The following is an 18,189-nucleotide window of genomic DNA, read 5'->3' as shown; positions in this document are numbered from 1 at the left end:
TATACGCTGATATGCATTAGAGCATTTTTAACGCAGAGCTCTTAAGCAATTCTTAGATGATTCTTAGGTTTAATTTGATTTAAATTAAATGATAGATATTGATTTAAGTTAAGGAACATTTCTTATATAAGAGTCAAAACACATCCTAAGAGACGACCACGTGTCAAGTTGAAACGGAAAAAAATAAAGAAGCTCAAGATTTTCTCTCTTCTCCTCCTCTCTCTTTCTCTCTTTCACGTTTCTCCTCTCTGGCTTGGAGGAGATTTCGCGATTGACCTCTTCTTCTTCACAATTCAGTTTCCAGTTTCTCAAAATCTTAAAATCAATCTCACAATCGTGAATTAGTGATCAAGGTAAATTTCTGGGTTCTATTTCAGTTTCTTCGATTTGTATCGTTCCATCCCAATTTAGTCTCTGTTCTTTGAATTTGATTTGGTTAATCGTTGATCGGAGACCAATATATGAGTTTGATCGTTATATATCATCTTAATTCTCGATTAGGGTTCATAGTTTGATCTATGGACTGATAGAGATGGTCCTCAATTGTTTGAGAGTGTTGATGATTTGCCTTCTGCTAGGTTTTTTCCTAAAGGTGTTGTTCATAGTGTCAAACCTTATGGTAGATTATCATCAACCTCTGTTGTTGATGGTGATTCTGATGGTGAAGTGAGTGAGGTAAAAGATGAAGAAATTGGGAAGAAGCTACGTGGTCGTAGGGTGAGGAATAGATTTGGTGTCATGGGGATAGAGAGAGGTGAAGAAGGAGGTAAGAGGAGGATTGAGAATCGTGTTAATGGTGGGAGATTGAGAAATGGAAAATCTTCTCAGGTGTATGAAATGACTTTGCAGAATGGTGGGAGATACGAAATTGGATCTTAGGTAAGAGTTCTTCACTTTGTTGATCAATCATGTCTCTGAATATAAACATGTATGTAAACTGTAACAGTGTTCTTATGAAAAGTCTTCAGTTTTAGGGAAACAAATCTCTGTTCAAGTAAGTTTTGGGTGATGGATCAATGATTGGTATTATAAATGATTTGAGCATATGTTACGGCGTGGTATTCAAAGACAGAAGTTGCAGGAATTTGTTCAAGGGCTGCCAAGGGAGAGGAGAAGAGGAAGGAAGTAGTTGCAGAGGAATCAGATGGAGAAGAATACGGTGGTTTATACATGTCATGTCATGAAAGAGTTCCATATAGTGTGTTATTCCACAAACTGCAAATGACTTTCGTGCTAATTTTTAGTTACTAGTCATATGAATCGTTTAGAAACAAAAAAAGAAGTGGGAGTCAATAATGAAATCATAAAGGCAAATCGCTTTTGATGTCTTATTATAGTCTTGAAATACTATGTTTAGACAATAGTGTTTGATGTGATTATGAACTCTTTAAACACCAATTACACCAAAATTCACTTTGTTTCTTTTATTTCTTTGTCCCAATACACAAAACAGTAATTATGAATCTCTTGTATATCTTTGTGCCAATACACCAAACACCAATTATTTTGTCACATATCTTCTTTTTCTCCACAAAACCAAACACACATAAACCAAAACCATATCTTCCTTTTCTCCACAAAACCAAAACCATATCATGTATGATTTAAAATTTTAATTTGCAACGATTATTAAGTTTTCTAAACATAAAATTGTTAATTTTATTTTATTTTTATATTACTATTTTTTTTCTAAGAACCATATGTTAAGAGCCTACCATTAAACACACACAAAATCTTAACCCAAAAATACAATCTCTTAACTATCACTTTTACAAATTTATTACTTAAATATTGCTAAGATTAATTTCTAAGAGACTACCTATAATCATGCTCTTAGATTTCGAAAGAGGAAAAAATACCTTTTCTACCAAGTAGTGCTTGATACTTTAAAGAGTGACACGTCATGACTTCTTACCTTCAAATGATGTTCGGGTGTCGAATCTTTTCTATTTAAAAAAAAAAAAAGAAGAAGTAGAAATATTAATTCTACAATTTTTCTTTCCGTTTACTCGTGAGTGTTCAAATCCAATAACATTTTCAAATAGAGCTTCTAAGTAGATATTTCATGTTTTCGTTTAGAACGCATAAACTACTAGTAATTTTTTAAAAATAATTTCTGATAAATTCGAATATATGTTTTTTCTATTAGTATAAAATTCGAGCAGAGTTTAGATCATTAATGAGAAGGAGTTATTTCATTTGAAAAATCATGCGTATAATGATTACGACGAAGCGAAAATGATGAAGGCGCGTGGGTGCAAATGATAAGATGTCGGCGCGTGAGGAAACAAAATAAAACGCACGGCCGGGTCGAGTGTTTTCGGGTCCCTTGTTGTCACGTGACCATGACCCACCTGCCCATGTTCTCTCTTGAGCCCAAAACTATTTGAGACTTATTTATTAGATCATCATCTTTCGGCAGTTTATATACATTTTTTTTTTTTGTCAATAATAAACAAAAATGATTCTGATTAGCAGCAATCCAAAATAAATCTAATTGTAAATTTTGTTTTCAAGAACACCATTTTGTAAAACACGATTTATATATACTTCAAAATTCTGTAATTCTGATTAGAAAGTTAAAAAGTTTGAACTGAAGATAGGGAAAAATGTCATTAAAATCCTCAACTTATTCAAAACGTTGATTTAAATCCTCAACTCACGATAAAACGAAATAAATATTAAACTTATGTTGACTTTCTAAATAAATATTAAACTTATGTTGACTTTCCAAATAAACACCAAACTTTCATTGACTTGGTCATATTAGGCATGACGTTAAGTGAGTTAACAGACAATGTTAACGGGATTAATTTTCTGTTAACAGACCTGCTAATTAAAAATGACAGTATTGTTGTGTCTGTTATTTACGTAAAGTCGTATTCATATAAGTTAGTTATTTACGTAAGAGTCACGAATGTACGTACGTATAGTTGTGTCTGTTCGTAAAGTTATGTCTTTTCGATTAACACATGTACGTATACGTTGTTTCGTGTTGTATAAGTAGATCGAGTCAAACTCAATAACATCATTGTGTGTAATACATTTTCTCTTATCAAATAAAGATCAAGTTTCTTCATACTTTATTTTTCATTTTGGTTTTGTTCTTCATACTCTGTTAAAACAGAGTTCGTTTGTTGATCAAAACACTAACAAGTATTCCTTCTAAACATAAAACGACGTTGTTTTGTGTTAACTGTTCAATAAAATCCCGAGTTTCAAATCATACTCTATTTAGGGTTAGGGATTTTGCTCGATTTGAGGATCTAAGATTGACTTTAGGGATTTAATTCAATCGTTACGACAAAACGACGTCGTTTTGTTGTTATATGAAACAATGTTGTTATCAATTAACATATATGTTAACAGAAAATTACCTCCGTTAACGAGATCTATTAACTCACTTAACGTCATACCTAATATGGCCAGGTCAACGGAAGTTTGATATTTATTTGGAAAGTCAACATAAGTTTGATATTTATTTGGAAAGTCAACATATGTTTGATATTTATTTCGTTTTGTCATGAGTTGAGGATTTAGTAACCCACTTAACGTCGTACCTAATATGGTCACGTCAACGGAAGTTTGATATTTATTTAAAAAGTCAATGAAAGTTTGGTGTTTATTTGGAAAATCAACATAAGTTTAATATTTATTTGGAAAGTCAACATAAGTTTGATATTTATTTTGTTTCGTCATGAGTTGAGGATTTAAATCAATGTTTTGAATAAGTTGGGGATTTTAACGACATTTTTCCCAATGAATATTGGATTCATATGTAATAAAAATGGTGTTATTGTAATGATAGATCCCACATCCCACATGGATATGATTGGATCACAACAGTTGATTGGCCCACAACTTTGAAGGAGCTCAGATTCATGTGGATTGTGTTTTGTACCAACCACTTGATTTATTAGTCCATTTTTTTTTCAACAATTAATTGCCAACTATTTCTTCGATCTCTGTTCTCATCCGTGTGTGATCTTGACTGATTGAGTTGTTTTGTTTTTGTTTTTCTTAACAAGTTCTTGCACCAATGATTGGTAAAATTTGAGAGTAAATAAAAATGAAAGAGAAAATGAACTGAAAAATTTACTACCAATTTTAGGTGGAGTGAAAAACTAAAAATGTTCACGTTTATTTCTTTAAAGTAGAGTAATTATTCAGCTGAACTTAAAAGTAAAAAAAAAAAAAAATTACTCTAATAAAATCATCTAATCACATCTTCATTTTTTTTTGGCATGGTCGGAAGAGATTATTGATATTAGATTTTTTGGTTTAATAATAGTTAGACAAACTTAGCAATTTACAACTCTTACTAATAAATCCTACTAAAATTCTTTTCTTTTTAACTAACGTCTATATATATCGAAATGGTATCAAATTAGCGCAATAATAAAATTACTCGGATATTATTAAAACATAAGCCTGCGTACATCTAATATATGCAAGACATGACATGAGTTACTTCATATGTGAAGGTATATAATTAAAACTTGATTCGTTATTTAGTTGATTACGTTTATAGTTTTATGTACTTATTATCGCTAAATAAATGTCATTATGGATTTGCATTCTAGAGTTTATTTTTTCCTAGTCCACAAATTTGCAAGAAATAGAGTAGAGATGGAAAATATGAATTTAAATTTTAAATTTGAAAAATAGCTTTGGATTCCATACATATATAGAAGTACTTTGAGGTTATGGGAAAGTTAGCAAAAGAGAGGACTTATACTATTTATTACTATAATAGTAAAAGAAGAAGAAGGAAAAGAAAAAGAAAAAAAAAAAGAGAAAGGAGAAGACAAAGAGGGAACAAGTTGGGGATATAATAATAATTGAGTTTTCAAAAGGGCATTATAGATTATAATTGGCCAACCTGACAACATCTCATATCATTCACTTCCTATATTAATCCTCTCTTTCTCTTTTCATTTCACATTTCACATCTCTCTTTCTATAAGAACCCTAAAAGAAGGTTTCTCTTGTCCTCTATACACTTACCACCACTCATAAAAAATAGATCTTTAGAGGAAAAATCAGCTTTAGATCAAGGTTTCTCTTGTCATCTCTACCGATAAAGATCAAATCATTCTCATTCAAAACCAAGAGAGTATATCATGATGATGGGAAAAGAGGATCTGGGTTTAAGTCTTCGCTTGGGATTTGCACAAAACCACCATCCTCTTCAGCTAAATCTAAAACCCACTTCTTCATCAATGTCCAATCTCCAGATGTTTCCATGGAACCAAACTTTTGTTTCTTCCTCAGGTACGTTTCTTCTTCTACAAAGTATTAACAACCTTTTTCATCAAGAAACAAAACAGATCTTGAAATAACCCTTTAATTTTTATCATTTTTCAGATCATCAAAAGCAACAGTCTCTTAGGAAAATCGACGTGAACAGCTTGCCAACGACGGTGGATTTGGAGGAGGAGACAGGAGTTTCATCTCCAAACAGTACGATCTCGAGCACCGTGAGCGGCAAGAGGAGGAGTGAGAGAGAAGGAACCTCCGGTGGTGGTGCCGGAGATGACCTCGACATCACTCTTGATAGATCTTCCTCACGTGGAACCTCCGATGAAGAAGAAGATTACGGAGGTGAGACTTGTCGGAAGAAGCTCAGGCTATCCAAAGATCAATCCGCAGTTCTTGAAGACACTTTCAAAGAGCACAATACTCTCAATCCCGTAAGTCATTCATCCATTTCTTAGAGCGTGAAAGTATTAATGTAAATACTCTGTTTTAACAAGGGCTTTATGGTAAATCAACAGAAGCAGAAGCTGGCTTTGGCTAAGAAGCTAGGTTTAACAGCAAGACAAGTGGAAGTGTGGTTCCAAAACAGAAGAGCAAGGTAAGAGAGAACTAGAGAGTCTTACATATTAATTGACTATTTTACCCCTAAAGAACCATTTTATTTACAATACAATCCATTTTTTTTGTGTCCAATAGGACAAAATTGAAGCAAACCGAAGTGGATTGCGAGTATTTGAAGAGATGTGTAGAGAAATTAACTGACGAGAATCGGCGGCTCGAGAAAGAGGCGGCGGAACTAAGAGCATTAAAGCTTTCACCGCGGTTGTATGGTCAGATGAGTCCACCGACCACACTTTTGATGTGTCCATCGTGCGAACGTGTGGCCGGACCATCCTCATCTAACCACAACCAACGATCTGTCTCTTTGAGTCCATGGCTCCAAATGGCCCATGGGCCGTCAACCTTTGATGTGATGCGTCCTAGGTCTTAACTTTAATGCCGGTTCTATGGGTTGTTATGTGGGTCATTGTACTTTTTAGATTATTGACTCTCAGCTATGTATCCTTAAAAGCCTTTTTCATTTTAAATTTACTTTAATCTGATTAAATTAGTTATTCTTGTCTTCTTGATGATAACAATTTTTTTTATAAAAAACAGGAAAGAAAAATCAGCTCTTCTTTTATTTGTTTTTGATAAACTCAGCTCTTCTTAACCATTCTACAATCTACATTGTCAGCTCTTCTCTTCATGAATCCATCTTCATTTTACGTTGACAAGATCTTAGTATATGCGGCCAGCACCTTAAGGAAAACAAAACTTTTTTTAATTTTCAGATGTTAGACTAGCTAGATCTTTTTCATACATTTCTCTTCTTTTTTTAACATCAAAAGAATAATAGATTTAAATACTCTATAATTTTTTCATATACAAAAAGTTGAACCGTAAAAAAAAAAAAAAAAAAAAAAAAAAAAAAAAAAAAAAAAAGTTGAACCGTCAGGTTATTGAAAATTAGACGGTTGGATATTATTTCTTACCCACACAAAATCTCAAAGGGAGTAGCTAGGCCAGCGAGAAGATTGTTTTAATCTTTAACCAAAAAAAGAAGAAGAAATTGTTCTTTTAAATGCTTCAATCTTATTGGGTCTTAACAGTGTGCACTTAATGGGCCGAATTTAGCGGCCCAAATTATGGTGGTGATTGTCGTCGTCTATTTCACCAGAGAAACTCTCCGGACATATATCAGGCAATGAAATTACGGATGTGATTCAATTCGTTCATCAATGGGACACTCTGCATGATCTGAAGAAAGCTTAAGCAAAAATTATGTATCACAATTTCCTTATCGAGTTTTATTGATTTTTTTATTTTTTTCATGTTTAAAATAAGATAAAAGCACGAGTTAAGTAAGTCTCTAGCTTATAACGAGATGAAATTGTTCTTTTTTTTTGTATTAAGATGATAATTAGTCTTTGATAAATGATGAAGCTTTTATTTTAATCTCACTGATACATAGATGATGATGTTACATTGATGATATAGGACCTTATTTTCGGATGAGGCCTTTTTTATTAAATGGGTTCACGATTGCAATGTCTACATTGCTTCGTGTTCAGAAGTGAACGTAGACTCGTTCTGGAGGTAAGGCACAACGTATTTAACAAGGTCTTCTTCAGCTATCTCGATGTGTCCGCAAGGGACACTAATAAACTTCACTTTTCCAGCATCATCCAAGGTTTTCAGACCAATCCAATCCTCAGTATAGAGCTTTGTCTGCAGAAAGAATATATATACAGTTAGTTAGAAACCAGTGGTTGATGATATGATCAGGTGAAGAAATTGAATTCGACAGATGATTTCTGCCTGGTTGACCTTTTAAGGAGGCAAAACAGGTGTTGAAGATGAAGCTCCACCCGGGTAATATCCGAACCAAGAAGTTTCTCTTGGAACCAATATTGTATCATTTCTGAACTGTTTAGGAAATGCCAAAAAAGAAAAAGATTATTGGTCTCAGAAAGAGAGGGAGGCACCATGATGAGAACCAAGTTTTGCAAGCTGGTGAAACGGTCTTTAAAAGTGGTCCAGGTCTCTCGTTGTTTAGCTTTGGCAGATACTTGGAGTGTTCCAGATAATTTGCTATTTCCTTCAAAACCAGATAATGTTTTGTTGATTCAAGTATTTCATATATTTGAGGATTAGAAAGAAAAGGGTTTCAGTTTACCATAGGTTTTTTGACATAACCACTTGGAGCAGTATGGTCCTGCAGAGTCATTATAGGTGTTGTTAAATGATTGGTATTTATCATGGTTTAAGGTTTAAATCCTGATTAGAGAAAAAAGAAGAGTAGAAGGTTTACTTGAGCGAGGTCGGTGTAGATCACTGCAAACACTGCCTTCAGGAGCATACAAAATGGAGACTGTAAACAGAGAACCCCATTGTTGTTATTGTGATTAAGAATGTGATTGTGGTTGACACAAACAGACAGACAAATAGAAATGGAAGAGAACTCACGGTACACCCCTTGGGGATTGCAGCGACGCCAGCATGAGGTCCTCCTAAGGAGACATAGTTGATGACTGGTGGAGCATTGTCGCAAAACTCGATTAGTCCTCTAGCGACTAAGTTTCCTTGAGACTCTGCAACAATGTTGTAACCTTCACTCAGCTCCTTCATCTGTTTAATTTTCTCACAAGCTATACTCGCTTGTTGCCTAAGCGGCATGAACAAGGAATCTTGCACTCCATTTCCTATTTCTCTACAAGATGATACATAAACATACAGCTATAAACCATTTGGCAAGATCAGGATAAAACAAGAAGAAGGGGTTGTGTCGGTACACGCAAGTTCCAGGGTAGCCGGAGTGGTTGATAAGGAACTGTGTTAAGTTGCTAACTTTATTATTTGAGCATTCACCACCAAACCCTGTTTCAATCAAATCCATTAGTGTCGATTAGAAAAGGGAAAAAAAGATACATACGAGGAAGAATAAGGATTGTTAATAACCATGAAACAGAACGAATGGAACAGAGAGTGAAACCGGAATGGAGAAGAAGAAGAAGAGAGACAAAGTCACAAGGAGAGCAGATCGTTGGAAACTCTTCTCCATGGAGCTACTCAGTGGGAGAGTACCGTTGATTCTTTCTTAAACACAAAACAGAGTGTTTTAATATTTGGGGAGCCACAAGAAGCAGGAATGCAACAAGTTTACGTATGAAATATAATGGTTTTGTGCTTTTATCACACACAAATGGAAGAGAACTATGTATGCAATATATTTACTGATCTAAAATTCTTCATGGGAATGATAGATATCTTTAACATTTTCGTCGGCAGTGATTTTCATAAGTTATAGAACGGGGTTTACTGGTGTAAAAAACTTTTATTTGTGTGTTTAAACAATATAAGTATGGTTTATGGTTGATGTATAAATTACTAATAGAGAAGATATAATACCTCTGTAGAATTTAAAGATTCAAAGGAGAAGAGTAATAGATCGATATTAGAGAAGTTTTGAGGTGTATGAGTAGTTTCGATCCTTTATATATACACAAAAGGTAAATTATTGTGCGTATATAAATACTGTAGGCTCTACACAAATTAATATCTGACAAAACGTTTTTCCATAGGTTTGATATGTTCACCCATTCTTTGGAACTAATAATTGATTGAAGATTTGACCCTAATAATATTAAAGACGTCACGGACCAGCTTGCATTAAGTAGGAACAACGTGTTTCACAAACTCTCCCAAGATACTCGCAAACTGGACTTCTCCGGCAGCATCCAGCTTTCAGAGCTCAGACCTACCTACTCTATTCTGCAGTATAGCTTTTTGTCTGGTGAATAATGTACATATTTAGGTAACATTGTTAATTGTATCGTTCTGCAACTGATTACAAATTAAGAAGAAGAAAGACATATCAATGAGCTAGGATAAACCGAGATTTTCAAAATTAAAGAAAGAAGTAAAGTACCAATACCATGACAAAAACTAAAAGCTTTGTAAGTTGGTGAATCGGTCTTTCAAGGTTCCTTAGAAAACCAAACCATTGTTTTAATCGATTTTGACTTGATTGGTTACGTAGTAACTAACTTACACTAGGAGCAATGTGATCCTGCATAGTGATTAAAGGTTTTTGATCTTGAATAAAGAGATATAGATAGTGTGTGTTAATGCTAAAAAAAGTATGTGAGATTGTTTTGCTCGATTGAATCTTATTATCAAGGAGTTTTGCTCGGTTGATTTATTAAGGCACAATTTCCTCATTTCATAAAAATGATCGAGTGAATTTTCTAAATTTCATGTACCGTGAAAAACAAGAATAAGTAGCCTCTAGCGTTGTACATGATGAAATTATTTGGATTTATGATTAAGAAGAAGTAGCCTCTTAAGTTCTTCACCTTTAATTTAATCCTAAGAGAGCATAACAATGAAGTCTTTCACTCATAGATGCAGTATCTCCAAATCTTCACTCATAGACGCAGGCTGGTTCTTGAGGTAAGGCGCGACGTATTTTACAACATCGTCTTGCGCTATTCTTAGGTGCTCGCCATGGACACTGACAAACTTAACTTTTCCGGCAGTATTCAAGGTTTTCAGACCAATCCAATCCTCAGTATAGAGCTTTGTCTGGAGAATACAAAGTTAGAAACAAGTGGTTGATGATCAGGCAAAGAAATGAAATGGAGATGATCAAGGTTTCACCTCTTGTGGAGACAAAAGAGGTGTGGAAGCTCCATCCGGGTAATATCCGAACCAAGAACTTTCTTTAGGAATCACTACTGTATCACCGTCAAACTGTTTAGGAAATAAAGAAAACAAAATTAATGAGGCTAATCAACAATGTTGTTCAAGATTTGGTTAGTTTAAGAAAGAGATGCACCATGACAAGGACCAAGTTGTGCAAGCTAGTGAACCGGTCTTTAAAAGTGGCGTTCCTTTCTTTAGGTCTCTCGTTGTTGAGCTGTGGCAGATACTTGGAGTGTTCCAGGTAATTTTTTATATCCTGAAAACCAGTTTCATGCTTTCTCAATTGAAGTATTCATCTTATAGGAAATGATATGAGGATTAGAAAGAAAAGGGTTTGAGTTTACGGTAGGGATCTTGATATAACCACTTGGAGCAATATGATCCTGTAGATTGATTAGTGGTGTTGTTATTAATGATGGGTATTAGTAATGCTCAAAGATTCTGAATCCTGATTAGAGAAGAAGAAGAGAGAAGGTTTACTTGTACGAAGTCGGTGTAGACCTCTGTTTTCAGCAACTCGCAAAGCGTAGACTTCAAACAGAGAACCCCATTGTTGTTATTGTGATTGTGATCAAGACACACAGACAAATTGAAATGGAAAGAGAACTCACATTACACTTGGGAATATCGGATATGCCAGCGTGAGGACCTCCTAAAGATATATAGTTGAAGACCGGAGGAGCATTGTCGCAAAACTCGATTAGACCTCTAGCTACCAAGTTTCCTTGAGACTGTGCAACAATGTTGTAGCCTTGACTCAACTCTTTCATCTGTTTAACTTTCTCACACGCTACACTTGCTTGTTGCGTAAGCGGCATAGTCACCGAATCTTGCTCTCCATCTCCTATTTCTCTACAAGATGACACATAACAAAGAAAGAGACAACAATAAACCTTTTTGCAAGATTAGAATAAAACAAGAACAAGAAGGAGTTGGGTCAGTACAAGCAAGATCCAGGGGAGCTAGAGAGGTTGCTAAGGAGCTGTACGAAGCTGCTCACTCCACCATTTGAGCATTGATCTCTAATCCCTATATAAATCAATATCGAATTAGCTAGTGTCGATCAAAAAAAACGAAAGAGGAGGAAGAAGAAGAAAGATTGTTAATCACCATGAAAGAGAATGAATGGAACCGAGATTGAAACTGGAAGGAAGAAGAAGATAGTCAATGTCACAAGGAGAGTAGATCTTAGGAAACTCTTCTCCATGGTAACACTTGGAAGAAAGAGTACCGTTTATTTTTGTTTACACACAAAAAGAGTATTTTGAGTTTTGGGGAACCACAAGAAGCAAGAAAGCAATAAGTTTACGTTTGATACAGATTTATCTAATTTTTTGTGCTTTAGTCATAAAATGGAAGAGAATTTATTACTTGGTGGTTGGTGTTTTGTATCTACTGATCATACTCACCAAAATTTCTTCTGTGAAATGAAATTCTTTGTTTTTTCTTTCTTTGTCGGCATTGACTTGAAAATTTAAAGAAAGGTAAAACAAATTATTTGAAAGTTTTTTTTTAAAAAAAAACATCTACACAACCTTGTAAAAATAGGCCAAAGAAAGATTAACTGTTAAACCAGTTTTATGCTTTCTGAATTTTAGATTTTGTTTTCATTAATAAACTAGGTGATTGCCCGCGCGCATGCGCGGGAAGAATGCTGCATAAATGGTAAAATCATGTGAAATAAGGGATTGTTTAGGTGATACTTGGTAGTGTAAGAAAAATATGGTAAATTGTTTAGGATTTAGTGTGATAAAATTATGGAAAATGATGAAATTTAAAAAATTCAATAATATTATAAATGCTAAAAAATAATAATAAATCATCTTTTAAAATCATTCACCAACAAAATAAGAAATCAACGAACATCATCACTCCATGGCATTCTCCTTCCGTGTTATGATCGGTACTTGGTCATTTTCAGGATTCCTAACATCCGATTAAGAACACCATAAACAGTGAATGTCCAGTCGCCAACTTTAGAGTTTTGATTGTAAACGGAAAAAAAAATACTTACCAACAAAGCATCTCGTCGGTAATACTGAGATCCGGATTCAACATAATCCTCGTACTTCCGGTAACATTGGTACATCTCCACCTATGTTCCTGTGATAGCTCTAATTTCACAAACTTGATAATACATATCACTGTGTTACGTGAACGTTGCTTCCATAAGTCATAGAACTCGACTGCAAGGTCACATGTTAAACGACATTCTAGATGGATACACTTAATTTTAAGATTTGAAGAAGTCATAAGACATTATATTCTGGTTTAAATCTTTAAAAGAATAGTGACTTACTCAGTATCACGTAAACCAAAGCACAGCTCAAAATATCCTCCTTGAGAATGTTCCATGGAAGGAACAAAAACCAACTCTCTCACGTTGAGAATTTTGCCAATAACATATATGAAACACACACATGAATAATACAGTCAGAACATGAATCGCAAATAAACTCCAAAAGCACAAATAAATTCATAAATTAGGCTTACCAACGCAAATATTCGGGTTAACAATACCACTCAATATACTCACAAACTCAGTTAGATTGAAATAGGTTCTACTGGAGCACATATTAATACTTTGCACTAAAGTGTCCGAACGAAACACAATCTTGAATCTATGCGGTACTGGTCTCAAGATGCTGTTAACCCGGGATACATCAAAAAATTTAATGCTCACCCACTCATCGATTATCAATCTTGAAAAATAATTATCAATTAATTCATCACGAACAACGGCTTAAATTTGGGTGAACTGCAAATGAAATGTTAAAGAAAAAAACAATTCAATTTAATATCGAAAACATGTATAGAAGGTAAGTTATTAAAATACTAACATGCTCGTCACCCAAAATCATATTGAGCTCTCTACCCGAGCCACGCGAAACAGACCAACAATTCAAATCTTCACCAAAACAGACCACTCACCCATGTTAGGGTTAAGAGACGCAATATGAAAATAACCACCATCACATGAATCAGAGGTAAAAGGTATCATTGTAGAACCCATATCAAAAGATTACTCGGCTAAACAATCCAATGAGGTATAAACGCGCGATACGTATATGTAGACCTAACGATTATTTGGAAAGAACATAACAATGGAAAATATATATTAAAAACTAAATCAGAAAATTAACAAAAACGAATATTGATTAAACGATATAGAATTTATCCATAAGATTAATAAATTAAGTTTAGAAAAAAAAAAACTAAATCTCAACAGTTAAACTGAAATATATACTAACGAAATTTAAGGATAAAAATATATCACTCTATTATCAACACCATAGTAATAATATATACAAATGGTGTAAGTTATCGTGCATAAACGGTAAAATCATGAGAGATAAAAGAATATTATAAATGGTAAGAAAATAAGATGCCAATCATAAAAAAAAAAAACAAAAAACAAAAATTTCAAGACAATAAGAAAACAACGAACGTCATCATTTTATAGCATTCTCTTTGCATGTGACGATAGGTACTTCGTCGTTTTCAGGATTCCTGACACCCGGTTTATAACATCAGAATCAGTTAACGTTCCGTCGAAAATTTTAGAGTTTTGATTGTGGACGACAAAAAAAATAAAAAAGTAATTACCAACAAAGCATCTCAATGGTAATACTGAGATCCGGATTCAACATAATTATCAAAAACTCATCAATCAACAAATGATTTCTACATTTATCAAAAGCTCTTTCATTAGACTCCAGAAAATCGTTATTTTACTCATGTTTTTTTGTTATCTTTGTTATAGCCAAACTCATCTTCAGTAAATGATTTATACGTTTATCAAGAACTCTTTCATCAGACTTCAGAAAACCATCAACTTTGCTCCTTTTGTTTTTTTTTTCTAGTTATAGTTATAGCCAAAATCATAAATCAGAAAGTGATTATTACGTTTAATAACAATTCTTTCATATGGCTCCAAGAAACCGTCAATTTTGCTCACTTTTTTGTTATCATGGTTATAGCCAAACACATAAATCAACAAATAATTTCTACATTTATCAAGAAATCTTTCATTAGGTTATAGAAAAGTATCTATTTTGTTCTTTTTTATTGTTACAATTGTTATAGCCAGAAGAAAACCGTCAATTTTTTTTTTTTGTTATCATGGCTATTGCCACAAACTCATCAATTAGCAAATGATTTCTCTGCGAATCAATAACTTTAACATCAGGCTGCAAAAAATCTTCTATTTTGATCATTTTTCGTTATAAAAGTCATACTAAAACTTTTTAATCAGCAAATTATTTTTACGTTTACCAAAAGCTCTTTCATTAGACTGCAGAAAACCGTCAATTTTTTCTTTTTTTTGTTATCATGGTAATAGCCAAACTCATCATCTGCAAAAGATTTATACGTTTATCAAAAGCTTTTTCATGAACCTGCAGAAAACTATCACTTTTGCTCATTTTTTTTTTTATCATTGTTGTAACCAAACCCATCAATCAACAAATGATATCTAGGTTTATCAAGATGTCATTCATCGGACTACAGAAAGTTGTCGATTTGTCTCTCTTGTTTTTTATTATGGTTATAGCCAAAATCATCAATGAACAAATCATTTTTATATTTACCAAGAGCTCTTTCATTACGTTACAAAAAACGTCAATTTCGCTCCTTTTTTTTTGTTATCATGGTTATAGCCAAAGTCATCAATCAGTAAATTATTTTTACCTTTATTGAAAACTCTTTCATCAGGACGTAAAAAATCGTTATTTTTCTCCTGTTTTTTGGTTATCATTGTTATAGCCAAACTCATCAATCGGCAAATAATTTATACATTTATCAATAGCTCTTTCATCATGCCGTAGAAAACTGTCTATTTTGCTCTCTTTTATTGTTATCATTGTTATAACCAAACTCATCAATCAGCAAATAATTTATACGTTTACCAAAACCTCTTACATTAGACAGTAGAAAACCGTCAATTTTGCTCATATTTTTTTTTATGGCTATAGCAAAACCATCAACCAGCAAATTTCTAAGTTAATCAATAGCTCTTTCGTTAGGCTGCAGAAAACTTTCATGCTTTTTTTTTTAATCATGGATATAGCCAAAATCATCATCAATAAATGATTTCTACGTTTATCAAGAGTTTTTTCATGAGCTCGCATAAAACTGTCAATTTGCTCATTTTTTTTGTTATCATTTTTATAGCCAAACTCATCAATCAACATATGATTTGTACGTTAATCAAGATATCATTAATCGGACTTCAGAAGGCCGGTTAATTTTATCTCTCTTGTTTGTAATCATGGTTATAGCTAAACTCATTAATGAGCAAATAATTTTTACGTTTATCAAGACCTTTTTCATTACGTTACAAAAAACCGTCACTTTGTTCCTTTTTTTTTTATTATCATGGTTAGCCAAACTCATCAATCAGCAAAAAATTTCTACATTTATTAAGATCTCTTTGATCGAATTGCAGAAACCATCAATTATGCCCATTTTTCCGTTATAATGGTTATAACAAAGCTCTTTAATCTGCAAACGATTTCTACGTTTACCAAGAGCTCTTTCATTAGACTACAGAAAACTGTCTATTTTTTTTTTTTTATCATGGTAATAGCCAAACTCATCATCTGCAAAAGATTTATACATTTATCAAAAGCTTTTTCATGAACCTGGAGAAAACTGTCACTTTTGCTCATTTTTTTCTTTATCATTGTTGTAACCAAACTCATCAATCAACAAATGATATCTACGTTTATCAAGATCTCTTCCATCGACTATAGAAAGTCGTCAATTTTGTCTCTCTTGTTTTTGTTTTTATTATGGTTATAGCCAAACTCATCAATAAACAAATAATTATTACGTTTACCAAGAGCTCTTTCATTACGTTGAAAAAACGTCTATTTTGCTATCTTTTTTTTGTTATCATGGTTATAGCAAAAGTCATCAATCAGCAAATTATTTCTACATTTATTGAAAGCTATTTCATCAGGACATAAAAAATCGTTATTTTTCTCCTGTTTTTTTGGTTATCAATGTTATAGCTAAACTCATCAATCAACAAACAATTTCTACGTTTATCAAGAGCTTTTTCATGAAGCTGAAGAAAACCGTCAATTTTGCTCATCTTGTTATTTTTAATCATGATTATAGCCAAACACATATATCGGAAAATAATTTTTATGCTTATCAACATTTCTTCATGAGGCTGAAAGAAACCGTCAATTTTGTTCTCTTATTTAGTTATCATGGTTATAGTCAGACTCATCAATCAGCAAATGATTTCTAAATTTATCAATAACTCTTTCATAAGGCTGTAGAAAACTGTCTATTTTGCTCTCTTTTATTGTAATCATTGTTATAACCAAACTCATCAATCAGCAAATAATTTATACGTTTACCAAAACCTCTTACATTAGACAGTAGAAAACCGTCAATTTTGCTCCAATTTTTTTTTATGGCTATAGCCAAACCATCAACCAGAAAACTTCTAAGTTAATCAATAGCTCTTTTGTTAGGCTGCAGAAAACTTTTGAGTTTGCTAATTTACCGTTATAATGGTTATTGTAAAACTCTTCAATCAGCCAATAATTTTTACGTTTATCCAGAGCTCTTTCATCAGACTGTCAAATATCGTCAACTTTGCTCATTTTTTGTTAAAATGGTTATAGCTAAACTCTTCAATCATCAAATGATTTTTACGATTATCAAAGATCTCTTTCATCAGACTGCGAAAAGCCGTTAATTTTGCTTTTTTTTAATCATGGATATAGCCAAAATCATCATCAATAAATGATTTCTACGTTTATCAAGAGTTTTTAATGAGCTCGCATAAAACTGTCAATTTTACTCATTTTTTTTGTTATCATTTTATAGCCAAACTCATAAATCAACATATGATTTGTACGTTAATCAAGATATCATTAATCGGACTTCAGAAGGCCGGTTAATTTTATCTCACTTTTTTGTAATCATGGTTATAGCTAAACTCATTAATGAGCAAATAATTTTTACGTTTATCAAGACCTCTTTCATTACGTTACAAAAAACCGTCACTTTGTTCCTTTTTTTTTATTATCATGGTTAGCCAAACTCATCAATCAGCAAAAAATTTCTATATTTACTAAGATCTCTTTGATCGGATTGAAGAAACCATCAATTATGCCCATTTTTCCGTTATAATGGTTATAACAAAGCTCTTTAATCTGCAAACGATTTCTACGTTTACCAAGAGCTCTTTCATTAGACTACAGAAAACTGTCTATTTTTTTTTTTTGTTATCATGGTAATAGCCAAACTCATCATCTGCAAAAGATTTATACATTTATCAAAAGCTTTTTCATGAACCTGGAGAAAACTGTCACTTTTGCTCATTTTTTTCTTTATCATTGTTGTAACCAAACTCATCAATCAACAAATGATATCTACGTTTATCAAGATCTCTTCCATCGACTATAGAAAGTCGTCAATTTTGTCTCTCTTGTTTTTTTTTATTATGGTTATAGCCAAACTCATCAATGAACAAATAATTATTACGTTTACCAAGAGCTCTTTCATTACATTGAAAAAACGTCTATTTTGCTCACTTTTTTTTGTTATCATGGTTATAGCAAAAGTCATCAATCAGCAAATTATTTCTACATTTATTGAAAGCTCTTTCATTAGGACATAAAAAATCGTTATTTTTCTCCTATTTTTTTGGTTATCAATGTT

The 18,189-nt window shown here is 32.9% G+C and overlaps 4 protein-coding genes and 1 long non-coding RNA gene across 5 annotated transcripts in view; 2 read left to right on the top strand and 3 right to left on the bottom strand.

Annotated features, from left to right (window-relative positions):
* The first annotated feature begins 789 nt into the window (after positions 1-789).
* LOC110226044 lies at positions 790-1,427 on the top strand. Its single transcript, XR_002330163.1, has 2 exons — positions 790-879; positions 1,082-1,427. It is a non-coding gene; the product is annotated as an uncharacterized LOC110226044 (long non-coding RNA).
* Positions 1,428-4,784: 3,357 nt separating this feature from the next.
* LOC9304137 (homeobox-leucine zipper protein HAT1) lies at positions 4,785-6,384 on the top strand. Its single transcript, XM_002870055.2, has 4 exons — positions 4,785-5,274; positions 5,368-5,693; positions 5,778-5,857; positions 5,956-6,384. The coding sequence occupies exons 1-4, from the start codon at positions 5,124-5,126 to the stop codon at positions 6,248-6,250; spliced, it is 852 nt and encodes a 283-aa protein (XP_002870101.1). The 5' UTR covers positions 4,785-5,123; the 3' UTR covers positions 6,251-6,384.
* Positions 6,385-7,179: 795 nt separating this feature from the next.
* Positions 7,180-9,912, bottom strand: LOC9304136 (palmitoyl-protein thioesterase 1). The gene is given in 9 exon segments (XM_021018552.1): positions 7,180-7,530; positions 7,630-7,728; positions 7,788-7,837; positions 7,840-7,900; positions 7,979-8,017; positions 8,114-8,173; positions 8,269-8,512; positions 8,595-8,679; positions 8,761-9,912. Coding segments are annotated over 9 exon segments (918 nt in total). The 5' UTR covers positions 8,864-9,912; the 3' UTR covers positions 7,180-7,353.
* A 110-nt stretch (positions 9,913-10,022) lies between these two features.
* Positions 10,023-11,946, bottom strand: LOC9304135 (palmitoyl-protein thioesterase 1). Its single transcript, XM_002868017.2, has 8 exons — positions 11,617-11,946; positions 11,451-11,535; positions 11,118-11,358; positions 10,987-11,037; positions 10,851-10,889; positions 10,640-10,762; positions 10,462-10,554; positions 10,023-10,386 (listed from the first exon to the last, which is right to left on the bottom strand). The coding sequence occupies exons 1-8, from the start codon at positions 11,711-11,713 to the stop codon at positions 10,201-10,203; spliced, it is 915 nt and encodes a 304-aa protein (XP_002868063.1). The 5' UTR covers positions 11,714-11,946; the 3' UTR covers positions 10,023-10,200.
* The window catches only part of LOC9304133 (palmitoyl-protein thioesterase 1), a 29,241-nt gene continuing 22,669 nt past the window's right edge, over positions 11,618-18,189 (bottom strand). The window contains exon 9 of the mRNA XM_021018548.1: positions 11,618-11,649. The gene's annotated coding sequence lies outside the window, so the exon portion shown is untranslated. The remainder of the gene's footprint in view (positions 11,650-18,189) is intronic.

Source organism: Arabidopsis lyrata, assembly GCF_000004255.2.
Source record: "Arabidopsis lyrata subsp. lyrata unplaced genomic scaffold ARALYscaffold_7, whole genome shotgun sequence".
In the NCBI taxonomy this organism is placed as follows: Eukaryota; Viridiplantae; Streptophyta; class Magnoliopsida; order Brassicales; family Brassicaceae; genus Arabidopsis; species Arabidopsis lyrata.
Note: the sequence above shows the minus strand (reverse complement) of the source record. Positions and strands in the feature narration are given on the sequence as shown.